Source organism: Taudactylus pleione, unplaced genomic scaffold (genome assembly GCF_031769625.1).
Source record: "Taudactylus pleione unplaced genomic scaffold, aTauple2 ptg000100l, whole genome shotgun sequence".
NCBI classification, from domain to species: Eukaryota; Metazoa; Chordata; class Amphibia; order Anura; family Myobatrachidae; genus Taudactylus; species Taudactylus pleione.
This window is the reverse complement of record NW_028284502.1, coordinates 3,472,439-3,486,655: the sequence shown is the minus strand read 5'-3', so window position 1 is coordinate 3,486,655 and position 14,217 is coordinate 3,472,439. Positions and strand designations below refer to the sequence as shown.

The following is a 14,217-nucleotide window of genomic DNA, read 5'->3' as shown; positions in this document are numbered from 1 at the left end:
TTAGGCACTGGGGAGGGAGTGTTAGGTTTAGGATGGGTGTCAGTATTGTGAATGTCGGGATGCTGCTGTTGGTATTCTGAACAGCGGCATCCTGACTGCTGGCAATCCATACCCAACCCCTCAAAAGAGACAATGGCACATTCTCCTAATAGATGAAGACCTAAAACCCATCCTCCCCAAAAACCCAGTGTGACTATGGAAAATTTTAATACCCACTCTCACTCTGCAGAACAGAACCCAACTTATTCTATCCAGAAATGGTTCCACCTATCTGTTTTAGAGCAATATTATGCACACATAATTGAAATTGCCCGTACTTGTGTAGGAATTGGTATGAAATACCGGCAGTCGGGATGCCTTCTATCAAAATGCCGACAGTGGCTTACAGATGCTTGGTCTCTCAACAGGGGTCGGGTAAGTATACTAACCCTCCCCCATTCTCCCCCTAACCCTCCTTTCTTGCTACCTAACTCTCCCCACCCTGCAACCTAACCCTCCCCATAAGTGCCTACACCTAACCCCCCACCCTTGGTGCCTAACCCTAACCCTCCCCTTTTAGTGCCTAACCATAACCCCCCGAGTGGTGCCTAACTCTAACCTCCCTCAGTGGTGTCCAACCCTAAACTCCCCACCAAAGCCTAACCCTTACCCCCCATGGTGCCTAAACCTGGCCCCCCCCTCGGCTAACAGCTAAGGCTCCCTGGTGTACTTACATTCAGGATGGTGGCTGTCAGTATTCCAGCGTCAGTCTCTAAACTGGCATCAGCATTTTGACGCCTATGTTTAGCCCCGCATTGGGATTTTGAGTCTGGAATTCCAAAGTCCGGCATCCTGTCCGATGGTAAAATGACTGCATCCTCTTGCATACAGTATGCTCAGTTTTGGCTCATGCACAGTGTGAAAACACACAAGATACACTATGCAAATAGGTGAACATTCAACTGTGGATCAGGCCCGATGTTTCAGAGGCTATATACATATATATATATATATATATATATATATATATATATACACAATCTCAGAACACTTAGCTAGAGGGAATATTTATAATGAATATTGACAGCAATTTTTCTGTCCTTGTCTGACTCATTCAAATTCCAGTTTGGTTGTGTTCCTGTGCCTGAGATAGACATCTGCAAGCCACAATCAACCAAGCTGACTTTGCTATTTAACAGGAGAATTTCCCTATTAATTACAGCAAAAATCTATTCATGCAGACTGGCTTTAATTGCTACAAATTGTCAGACAGATGACTGGCACAGGTACAAAAAGATTACCGTACATTACTGCATCTCCCCATGCCTCACTAATTTTTTTTCAATTCTTGGTTAGACTGTACATTTGCTATTCTGCATTACTATTAGTGAGTGAGCAGACCCAATGTTATCTATACCCTTAGGCGTAATACTAAATTAAAATGTATGTTGAAGCTACATTTTTCCAGCTTGTACAGGCAAAGGGTTCCAAAAGCTAAATGGGAGCACTCAGTGTGCCATGTAAGAACTTTCACAACTCATGTAACCCCTAAGTGACCTAAAGAGAGTGACTAGATCATAATATATGCTATGCACACATTTTTTTTTTTTTATTCTTTAGCCTACACAGATAAAGTTTACACTAAACTAAGTAAATTATATCTATTTGTTATGCATATATACATCTTATTTATACGTACTATATATGTACCATATATTAAATATTTTGAAATTAATTGCAAGGGTCTGCGTTAGCACTGGTAGTAGCAATAGTTTTTAATAATAGTATATTTAGTCCATAATTTAAAAACATTATCCTTCATTCACGTAACGCTTAGCACACATGGATGTGACAACAATGACAAGCAGGAAGTATTGATGATCCAGGAAGGCAGTTGAAGTTGGGTCACTACAACGTTGTGTTATTACAATGTCTTTACCTGTGACTGGGGTATGTAAACTGTACTGTGTTTGTGAGGTCACTCATCTACAGTATGCTGTGTATAATAAATTGACCCTCACAGTCCTTGGAAAGCATTCTTATGAGAAGCCGTAAGCTGGTACTAGCTCTGCATGTGCATTTTATTAATAAGACAACACTGGTAATGGTATATATTGCATTTCCCCTTATGATGTATTTGATAATATCTTGTAAACTGCTAAATCAATGAGGTTCTCTGCTGGTTAATCAAAAATGACATGCATTTAATGTGGGGATAAGTGACCATATAAGCAATGCTGCTGGTCAAAGTGCACAATGTTAAATGATTTAATATGGAAATCACAATATAAACACTAATGCTGGTTTAAAGGGAAATAAAAGACAAGATAGGATTTACTTTGTGCACTGATGGTGTCTGAATACTTTCAGTTTCAAGTGTTTCTCTGAATTATCTTAAAACATCACTTTTATTAGGTATGATTAAAATGGTAATCATTAGGTCCGACAAATTGGCGAAATATATATTAAAACGAATAGTTACAGTAAGAAAATATATAGATGTGTTGAAAATTGAAAAAAAGGTGATTAAAATATCGTCTGGCGCCGGACTGCTACACGTTTAGTCTAATATGTATCCGGTATTGGGCTAAAGTGACTTATGAAGTGTTCGTGGAGTAGTATCAATATTAGATTGTTAAGTTAATCACACGTGGGGGTGTATTCTTTATTATTTACGTTCTTTGGCTGTCAATATCCAGGGTTTGTTAGTGCCTGGATTGAATATGTATAGATCACTTAGTACATACTGTGAGATTAATCACACGTGAAAGTGTGTCTTTTTATCAGTATTTGTAAGTTGTTTGAATCCGGAGCTCGTCAGTATCCGGATTAATATGTACTGTGCTTTAAGTATATGGCATTCTTGAGTCACTTAATATATATTGTTAATTATAGCCAACCGTTAATTTTACAGTAATGCAATAATGATTCTCCTTGGATTTTCAATGGTTAATCCTATGGTTGGCTAATGGATCTATCTTCATATATTTGCCTCACGCTATCCTGAGTCTTATAATCAGTAATAGTGCAATAAAAGTATCACTAGTACATTGCCAGTGGCTTAATGTTTATTAGCACTTATCAATACTTTGTATCATCTTACAATGTAATGTTATATATGTTTGGATATGGCCACAATGTAGCAAGCACTCCAGTTAGCAAAATAGCGTGTGTCAGAGTGTTTAAACCAAACAGTCTGGATAAATTTCAATCACAATATTGACTCTCCCCACGTTAGCGGTATTGTTTAGCAGTATGATCGCTCATCATATGACTCCTTATTTTACATACAAGTTCCCTAATACTCGGTATAAATATATACAATATTACGATCAACAATGTGTCTAGTATATGATAGTACTGCAGTCCGGCGGACTGCAGTACTATCATATACTAGACATTACTGATTATAAGACTCAGGATAGCGTGAGGCAAATATATGAAGATAGATCCATTAGCCAACCATAGGATTAACCATTGAAAATCCGAGGAGAATCATTATTGCATTACTGTAAAATTAACGGTTGGCTATAATTAACAATATATATTAAGTGACTCAAGAATGCCATATACTTAAAGCACAGTACATATTAATCCGGATACTGACGAGCTCCGGATTCAAACAACTTACAAATACTGATAAAAAGACACACTTTCACGTGTGATTAATCTCACAGTATGTACTAAGTGATCTATACATATTCAATCCAGGCACTAACAAACCCTGGATATTGACAGCCAAAAACGTAAATAATAAAGAATACACCCCCACGTGTGATTAACTTAACAATCTAATATTGATACTACTCCACGAACACTTCATAAGTCACTTTAGCCCAATACCGGATACATATTAGACTAAACGTGTAGCAGTCCGGCGCCAGACGATATTTTAATCACCTTTTTTTCAATTTTCAACACATCTATATATTTTCTTACTGTAACTATTCGTTTTAATACATATTTCGCCAATTTGTCGGACCTAATGATTACCATTTTAATCATACCTAATAAAAGTGATGTTTTAAGATAATTCAGAGAAACACTTGAAACTGAAAGTATTCAGACACCATCAGTGCACAAAGTAAATCCTATCTTGTCTTTTGTTTCCCTTTATTCATGTTGATTATAGGATTTCAAGGTAGCACCTCCATAACTATGTAAATACTATACAAGGAATAATATATTTGGAGTTGATGGGCCAGGGAATAATAAGAAAACATATTTGATTTCTCTTGATATTATATAACCATTTCTATATATTGGTGCGAGATCTTTTCTTTGTTAGTTACTAATGCTGGTTTACACACACATTGTAAAAAATGGTGCAGTTGAGGCAATAATAGTGAATCGTATCTTGAAAGTACTTGAAGAAGTTCAAACACTGATGTGGAATTTACAGGTGGCGTCCCAACCTGTAATAGTCCAGATCAGTAGATTCCTTAATTGAAGAAAGTCTTGTGTGCAGTGATTGATGGCACTTTGTGATGAGAGTCACAATGTACAGTACTTGGTGAGTGGGGACCACTGGTGGCTGTCCGTCCGGAGCGATTCAGGCTTCCCACCAGGGACGCAGCAAGGGTTGCTCGCACGGTTGCTGCACTTTCCTCTCTTATGTGTCAGCTGCTCTCAGGCGGACTCCAAATGTTGCAGCGCTGTATGGTCTGGCTTCTCTGGACTTCCGGATAGAGTGCGCTCTAGTGTCAGGTGCGGTAATGTGATGGGTAGGTATGGGGCAACCATGCAATAGTGCTCCACGGGTTCTCAGTCTGTGGTCCCAACGCATTTCAGCCCTTAGGCTGGTGATTTTGCATATGTATTCTGTACATCTTTCAATTTCTTGTGTGTCAAGGATGGAATGTTAGCTGCGAATAAATCTGGGACTGTTCAATGGATGGTATTGAATTATGGGTGTGGAGTAGATTCCCAGGTTAAAATGGCTGATTAACCTGTTCCACACTGAATAAACTCCAAAAAATGGCGACTGTGAGACACAATATGGAAAATACACCTTCCAGCAGGAAACTAGGAACCAATCAAAAGCAACAAGTTCTTACAAATAAAGGAAAGCCCACCCGACATGATACCACACCCCCAGAAGAAGGCCTAAGGGCCGAAATGCTTTGGGACAACAGACTGAGAACCCGTATAGCAGTATTGCATGGTTGCCCCATACCTACCCATCATGTTACCACACCTGACACTAGAGCGCACTCTATCCGGAAGTCCAGAGAAGCCGGACCATACAGCGCTGCAACATTTGGAGACCACCTGACAGCAGCTGACACATAAGAGAGGAAAGTGCAGCAACCGTGCTGGCAACCCTTGCTGGGAACACCACCAACCCTGCTGCACCAACCACAGACCTCCACTTCAGGGAAACTCCCAGAGGACCACCAGCACCAGGTGAGCCGTTTGCTGCGTCCCTGGCGGGAAGCCTGAATCGCTCCGGACGGACAGCCACCAGAGGTCCCCACTCACCAGGTACTGTACATTGTGACTCTCATCACAAAGTGCCATCAATCACTGCACACAAGACTTTCTTCTATTAAGGAAGCTACCGATCTGGACTATTACAGGTTGGGACGCCACCTGTAAATTCCACATCAGTGTTTGAACTTCTTCAAGTACTTTCAAGATACGATTCACTATTATTGCCTCAACTGCACCATTTTTTACAATGTGTGTGTAAACCAGCATTAGTGTTTATATTGTGATTTCCATATTACATCATTTAACATTGTGCACTTTGACCAGCAGCATTGCTTATATGGTCACATATCCCCATATTAAATGCATGTCATTTTTGATTTACCAGCAGAGAACCTCATTGATTTAGCAGTTTACAAGATATTATCAAATACATCATAAGGGGAAGCGCAATAGATACCATTACCGGTATTGTATTTACCATTGAGAGGGACTGGCACCCTCTTACCTAAATGCTGCATACCCCGGCCACTATATTCCAGTGCGCAGGAATACCCAGCTTTGTGTTTTATTAATAAAACTTAAATTACTATTGTTCTGAAAAAATCTCTATTATCTGCCTTTAATAATTTATACACTAAGTGGCCAACTTATTATGACCACTGGGTTAGTTGTTTGTTGGGCTAACTTTTGCCCTTAATACAGCTTGAATTATTCTAGACATGGATCCTATTAACTGCCAAAATTAATCATATGACCCACTTTTACATGTGAGTACATAGTGCCATGGGGTCAGTAGGTCATAGAAACACCTATTAGTTTTTTCTGATCTGTATTCAACTTTTTAAAATTGGTTTATATGTGCTAACAATGCACTATGAATCAATACATTAAACATCATGCCTCAATTATCAACAAGTTTTATCATTCACGAGTGATAAAACTCATTGTGTATGATAATGGTGTTCCAGCCAATCAGCTCCCAACTACAAAAATGACAGTTGGGAGCTGATTGGCTTGAGCACCAGTTATCATATGCAAAAAGTTTTATCACTCATTGTGAATGATAACACTCATTAATAAATGAGGCCCATTGCTGACACAATGGTTGTTATTGGAATAAATTTCCATCAGATATGCTTATCATGCTAACATATGTTTAGACACAACTCATGTTATTATATATGTTATCTTTTAGCTTGTTTGTAGCCCACAGTGCTGTAACTAGAGATGTGCAGGTTCGGTTTTACTCAGTTCTTTTCACCAAATTAGCGCATATTCAGATAAGTTCGGATGTATCTTATTGGCTATCCAAAACACGTGAGAGCCGGATAGCCAATAAGATGCCGTTTTTGAGGTCAGAACATATCCGAGTAAAACCGAACCGATCATCTCTAGTTATAACTTCTTAGTAAGTAGGCTGCTTTGTGGCCTTACTGGTTGTACCTTCATTAGGGAATAAACTGCTTTATGCCTATAATGGTGTCTAAACATGAGCAGATTTGACCTCGCCGTCAAGCAACAAGTGACTTTAACTGCTGTACAGTCACTCAAAGCTGGTTAAGCAAGTGGCCATAATGCCGGATCCTATGGGGCACAATTAATATTTTGTAGTCCATTGCATCCTCTTTATGGAATAAGTTGCTTTGTATCCAGAAAATAAGTCAATTATTTTGTTATTAAAGTTTGCCACACATATGCTACTGTTGCTGCTGTACCTGAGTGCACTGTCAAATTGGCACCAATGGGATAATGGATGAAAATCTGCTGCTCAGCACTTGGACCAATCAGATACAGTAGATTGCTTTGTTTTAAATTGTGAAAAGTTGAAGTTTATTTAATGAATAAACTACTTTGTAAACATATATGTCTGATCATGTACAGAAGATCTGCCAGCATACCAAACAGCCAGATGCTGTGGCTTCCACCTATAGTGGTTGCTGATAACACTATCCCTATGTGTGCATCCTAGTCTGGACAGGATACATTGTTATGTCACAGGGACTGCAGCAAGCAAAGTACGGTCCCAGGGCAGTGGAGGATTATGGCCCTGATTCAGAGCCGCTCGTAAGTGGCCGCTCGCTCGTTCTGACCGATGTTCGCACATCTGCGCATGCATATGGAACTTTAATACGCATGCACGAACCAGTCAGTGCGGCTGAAAATCGTTTGTTTGCTATATAGCGAATGCCTGCTATTTTGAGTGACAGAAGGAGGTGTATGTGGGTGGTAACAGGGGGAAGTGCTTGAAAACGGGGGTGTGGAATTCGAACGCAGGCATGCTTAAAGGTCAAAACGGGCGTTTTAAGGGAGTGCATAATTAAAACAGCAGCGTCATTGACCACGTCACTTGTTTTTTTTTTACTCAGAACTGCTCGCAAAATAGCGGTTGAAAATACCAGCCACAAGAATAGCGAGCAGTTCATACGCTGTTCGATGTACTCGATTAATCTAATAAATAGCGGACATGACGTATGGTGCGAGCGGCAAGGGGGTGTATTTTTCAAAATTACAACCGCAAGTTTTGCTCGCTCGTTCAGACTTAGAGGCGTGAACAGACCGCAATTAGCGAACGGTTCATTTGAATAGCCACCCCTTGTTTTAGAAAGAATGACCGCAAATAGCGAGTGGCTCTGAATCAGGGCCTATGTTACAAATAGTACAGTAATTGCCCCTAATTTTGATAATCTTCCCTATAGCACACACAGACATACTGTAAATAAAGATAAAGTTATCTCTCAAAGGAAAAACAGTCTAATACTGCGTACACACAGTGCGATTTAAATGAACGATATGAATTTAATTTCAAGAGAGATATTAATGAATTTCAAGGGAGATCGTTCAGTGATATCGATTGCTGAACAGATCGTCCCGTGTGTATGCAGCATAAAACAGACTTTGGAGAACAAAAAAAAAATTGTTATTTTAGTCATGAAGGAAGTGAAGTACTAATATTAAGTGTTACCCAACCAGGTCTTAAGCTTAAGAAAAGTGTGTTAACATTTGTTTTGATAATGAAAATGTATGTGATTTTAGATTTTATTTAAATTTAATAAAAATTCCCCTCTTATACAGCAGATATAATCTTCCTTCTCTGGTAGCAAAAAAACTAATTAAAAAATATGTCCACAAAGTCATGTAATATAGGCACTAGCAATGACAAAGGAATTAAAGGTGAACGCTTTTTGGGCGCATAATATGTTATTTTCTGTAAAAGTAAAGAATAGTTTAAAATAAAACAAAAAACAAATTGTAAAAAACATGTATTCGTAATAAGCAAAAAGGGAAAACATTCGAGTACAACATATTTTAAAATATCAACTGTGTTACAAAGCATTTCTTCAAACATCCAGTTCTATTTCATTATTGCTAAAAACTATTAACAAATGTATCATATTTTTATTGATTTTCTTTTAGAACACTATTGTACTGTACAAACAACCATAATTTAGTGAAAATAAAACAACATGCTTTAGAAATGTAAAACATCTCCATGCTTCTAGAGTCCAAAAGAAGATGAAGATGACTAGAAATGATAAACTTTTTGAATTTATTCTACAACGATTTCTCTTCTGTCATGTTCTTATTTTCATTACTCGTCTTTTGCTCTTCTACAGACGATTTCGCTTCTGATTTGATCCAAGGAGGTCCATGTAATTGCTGGAGTAAAAAAAAAAATAAAGGATTATGGATACAGATAGACAGACAGACAGATAGAGACAGACAGATAGATAGATGCAGAAAGATAGATAGAGACAGAAAGATAGAAAGATAGATAGATAGATAGATAGATAGATAGATAGATAGATAGATAGATTTTTAAAGGCATTGACAGTAACAAATGCTAAGCAATAAATTAAAAATAATTTCAATATACAGTGACAACAGTAGTTCTTACTCTTTAAGAAAGTGGAAACATTTCACAGTAGGATGGAAGAGAATGTACAAAATCTAATTTACTAACATTGTTCCACAGCCAAGCAACCAATCATACATTCGATTAAGAGCCGTATTCAATTTGAGCCGAGTTGCGTTAAGTTAACGCGGCCCGGATTTAACGCCGACTTCGCCTGTTTTGGAGGCGGAAAAGTATCGCGCGCCTGCACGCTTTACCCCGTATTCAATTTGAAAGGACGCGTAAACGGGACCCGGTGATACTTTAACAAGCGGAAAGTACTGTCAGTTTTGGGGAAATCAGCCTGACACCCCCCAAATGATGCTCTGACATGGAGGTTTCCTATGGTACCCCCATTTGGCTTGCTGAATGTATTCGGTGTTTTTAAACGGGCTCAATAGCTACTAAATAGTGTTTTTCTATACCTGATGCAGAATAGTATTTAGGAGTATTTTTTCCAGAAAATAAGTTATCCCAGCAAATTTGGGGTACTTGAAAATGGGGGTCAGCATGTTTAAAACTTGAAAAAGTGAAGTTGAAAAAATCGTGAAAAATCCACCTTCCGCAAGCACCTGCAATCAAGAAAACTCTTGGGGCATACCTGGGGACCCCCCCAGAGTCAAGTTCACTAGTTTTTAAGTTTGTACCCCAACATTTTTTTTTTCGCCCCCTTTTTCAAAGTAAATTTTTGGGGTGTCCATAAGGTTTTTTTTTTCTGACACAGATTACCTTTGGGGGACTGTCTGAAGGCTGCATGGGGGTTCCCGAAATGTTGCACCCAAAAACCCCAATTCTGCACTTTTTTCTGCCTACCATTCATAGGCGATACTTTACCGCCTATTACATTGCATTGACTTCCCGCCTAGGCGGAAAGTCTTTCAAATTGAATACGGGGTAAAACCAAAACAGGCGATAATGAAGTCATCGGCGGTAACTTAACGCGGATCCGGACTTAACGCTTCAAATTGAATACAGGCCTTAATTGTTTAACCTTCTCTAGAAATATTAAAGCCACTGGGTGAATAGTTACAATGGGTTTTAGTTCAGATTTGCTGCTTTGGACCAAGGGCCTGACTCAGAGATTTAGGGTAGCCTGATGGTTAGGGCACATCTCCTATGGTGAGTGGTCTGCGTATGTGCAGGACCCATTCTGCGCATGTACAGACCAGTCCTTCAATCTCGCTAGAAGACCCCCCCAAGCCACAGCATGATTGACTGGAAATTGTTATTGAGGTAGATAATACTGTTGGAACAAAAACAGACCCAAATTATGTGATTTTAGTTGTATTTATCAATTTTAAAAAAAAAATACAGTTTCAAAACCAAAACACGTGAGGGCAGTTTTTGCAAAACCTAAACCGAACGACGAATTAGAACCAAAACCAAATCACGGGGGTCGGCGCACATCTCTTATAACATTCAGAACAGGGTACATCTCTGAACGAGGCCCTTAGTCCACACTTCAAATGTTCAACCACTATTCTAGTAAACCACTGGAAATGCCACTATCTTGTTCTACAAATCCCAACACTTTCCACTACAAACCCGTGCATCAGCACAGATTGTATAAAATGTATTTGATATGTGCGCCGACCCTCGTGTTTTGGTTTTGGATCTGGATTCATCTTCGTGGTTTGGTTTTGCAAAAGCACCCTCAAATGTTTTGGTTTTGGATATGTTTTTTTTAAACTGATAAAAAAATATTTAAAAATAGCTAAAATCATTTAATTTGTGCAACCCAAAATTTGGATTTCAAATTTGAATTCCGAACCGCAGGAAGATCAGAACCGTGACTCAGATCTATCCGGATTCACAAAATTTTGGTGGATTCAGATTGCTGGAGAACTGAACCATACACTTCTTGAATATGCTAATGTTGGATTATCACAAGGTAATTCCAATGGTTGCGTGAAGCAATATCGGAAACATATAGAGCTGAGATAGGTGTGATATACATTCATTTGCGTTTGTGTGGGGGATTTTATTAGTGGTGAATGTGGTGATGTGTACAAACGTAGGCCCAACTCTTATTTTATTTGCATGCACACACAAGCCCACATACATAAGGGTTGTATATAGCCATAGCAATTTTCTATGATTCACTCTGATTCAGCAGTTTACTTCCTATCAGCTATCTACAACCTCTGTTAGAGCAGCAAGCAGCACAACACACCCAGGGACAGATAGCATATTTGGAAATAAATGCAGATTCAGAGTTGGCAGTATCTATGCCTATGTCATCAATATCAGTGCACATTTACATCAGCCCTACCCTGATGCAGGAGATCCATTTGAAATCATCCGGATCTCTGCACAACTCTGAGTAGCCTGCATTTCAGCTTCCATGCCCATGACACACTTTGAATATATTCCCAAGTGCACCCACTAAGCAACATGTGGAGGTATAACTGAGACTTCAATCACCCACAGCTGCTCAAAGTTGTGTATGCAGGCCCCCATGCATGTAAGTATTGCGTGATCTGTATGTAGAGATGACTTTGCTGCAACTCTGAAACAGGATCACTGTGAGCAAAAGCTGGGAGGGTGCTAAACATTAAAGGTTTTAGCGCCAACATATAAAGTGGGTGCAGCTTTGTTAAGATAAACATACAGTAGCCACTAAGTAGTAGCTACAAGCTATTGATTTCTAAAATGATGCCTACTGCTGTACTTTTACCCTGTCTAATATTAATAGCAGTGATGGATGAACCTACAGCATGCACTTCACAATTGTTACTAGGTGCATCTTTTGCCCCAGAATGATTAACATATAAATACATCATCATTGCCTCCCTATCAGATAATAGACTTGATGAATAATTAGTTTGTATTTTTGGAACTGCCATTTCATTTGCCAAGTTTTGAATGTTTCACCCAAAGGGGTCAATAATACTTCTCTACAAAGAGGAGTGGCGAGAGCGGATGGTACCAATTACCCAGACCTTTTGGAGGGGTTGGTGGGGGCCCAGACTAGTTGCTGAGGGTAACAAATGTCCCACTTTGCAGAGTGAGGCACATGATGTTTTACATGTGTTTTTCTTTGGGGGGGTGTGAACATGCCTCCTGGATTTGGACATGCCCTCTCAGTATCACTTGGGCCCCGCAGATGTCTCAAGGGCCAACATTCCAATCTTTGGTCCTTGGCTGACCCTCTGTCCACACGCTATGGACTGTGGGCATGATTCATTAGTGCACGCCATGGTAATGCTGAGTGCAGATTCCTGATGTTTGGGAATCTGTGCAGGCGCATGTGCAGAACGGGTGTGCGATCTCGCTCGCAGACTGGCAGCAGACTGTCAGTGATTGACAGTCTGCTGCCGTTTCTGGATGGGGATGGGGCAGCGATGCCCTTTGTTCCCCGAAACGGAGGCGTGTTGCTGTCGTTGAGGGGGAGGGAAGAAGCCAGGATCTCTGTCGGCTGACGGAGATTTTCTGGCTTCCTGATCTCAACTGTGGCAGCCGGCTGCGTGACCCCATGGGTCACCTTAGCCGGCCGATGTCCCGCAAAGTATCCGATGCTGTGTTGGACAACCCAGCTCGGATACGTAATGCAGTAGGAGGCGTGATGCCCCCTGCTGCATTACTATATCAGCACAGATGGAATAGCTAATTACCATATAAGCACAATAGTGGGGGGTGGGGCTTAGCAACAGGGGCAGGGTTTAGCGCCGGGGGGGAGTAGCAGCGGCGGCCGTTCGGCACATGTGTGGGGTACTTGTCACTGTATTTTTTGCGAAAATACCGTGATAATGCTCCGGAGGGGATTCGCAGGAACAGAGATTTCTCGCAAGCTCTGTCCCTGCAAGGGATTTGTAGTAAATCCCTGTTATATTGCCTGAATTCGCAATGCTAATTCACTCGGTAATGTCACACTACAATCTGCATTACCAATGCAGATTGTAGTAAATAGAGCCCTCAATCACTTCCCATAACACTATTACTAGGTAAATTGAAATAAAGCGGGCAGTGAAAATGAAGAAAAAGAAAAGAACTCTGGGCCTGATTCAGTGCCAGACATTCTGAATGAGCGCTCGCTCTGAATTAGGGTGTTTTTTTGTGCGGCCTCCTGGCCACTCGCATAGCTGTGGGTGACCAGCAGGGCCAGATTAACAATGGGGCGGATGGAGCTACAGCTCCAGGCCTTCACACAAAAATAGGCCCATCAACATGACAGCATGATTACCAGCTGCCTAACTGGCCATACATTTTAAGTATTTAAATAGCTTTTCTAGTCCCCCCCTCCTTCCAAAAATAATTAAATTATGCAATTTTTCTATTTCTATGTAGTTAGGGAGAAATTGGGTTCATAGTTTAGGGGGTGTATAAACCAGGGTGACTCTGGCTACACCCACACAGCACCTATCACAGCTCTTCCCCTTCTCAGTATAGGCCCTTGAACATTTTCAGCTCCAGGCCCATGTGGGTCTTAATCCGGCCCTGGTGACCACCCACAGCTATTGCGAGCGGCCAGGTTGATGGTTGTGATGGTCAAGACCATCGCGACCATCGGGCTTGCGACGAGACCCTTGTGGTAGGGTCTCGTGGCTGCAAGCCCCAGAGAGCTTCTGGCTCTAATAGAGCTGGAAGCTCTCCCACTGACATCACTGGTGATGTCAGTGGGGCCGCCCCCAAACGGCAGGCGTTCCTTCGGGAATGCCTCTGTTTGGCCAGCCACCCCCACTGCCCACCTGCCAAACGGGGTGAGCTGTCAATCACCATCGACAGCTCACCCCCTTTGGTGCGAGACCCGGAGCTAGCCGGGTCTCGCGCATGCGCACAATGGGGCCGGCTCCGTCATGTGCATGCCCAGTGGGCAAACATCGACCCAGTTGCGAGCGCTCAGCGCTTGCGACCGGGTCTGAATCAGGCCCTCTGTTTTGTGAGCACTCTTGAAAAATGAAATTATTGAGACG

General features: G+C 40.9%; 1 protein-coding gene across 2 annotated transcripts in view; it reads right to left on the bottom strand.

Annotated features, from left to right (window-relative positions):
* Positions 1–8,657: 8,657 nt before the first annotated feature.
* LUZP2 (leucine zipper protein 2) overlaps positions 8,658–14,217 on the bottom strand; it is a 777,794-nt gene continuing 772,234 nt past the window's right edge. For both annotated transcript variants that reach the window (XM_088470457.1, XM_088470458.1), the window contains one exon: positions 8,658–9,069. In XM_088470457.1, coding sequence (XP_088326583.1) covers positions 8,965–9,069 — 105 coding nt within the window. In that variant the 3' untranslated portion in view covers positions 8,658–8,964. The remainder of the gene's footprint in view (positions 9,070–14,217) is intronic.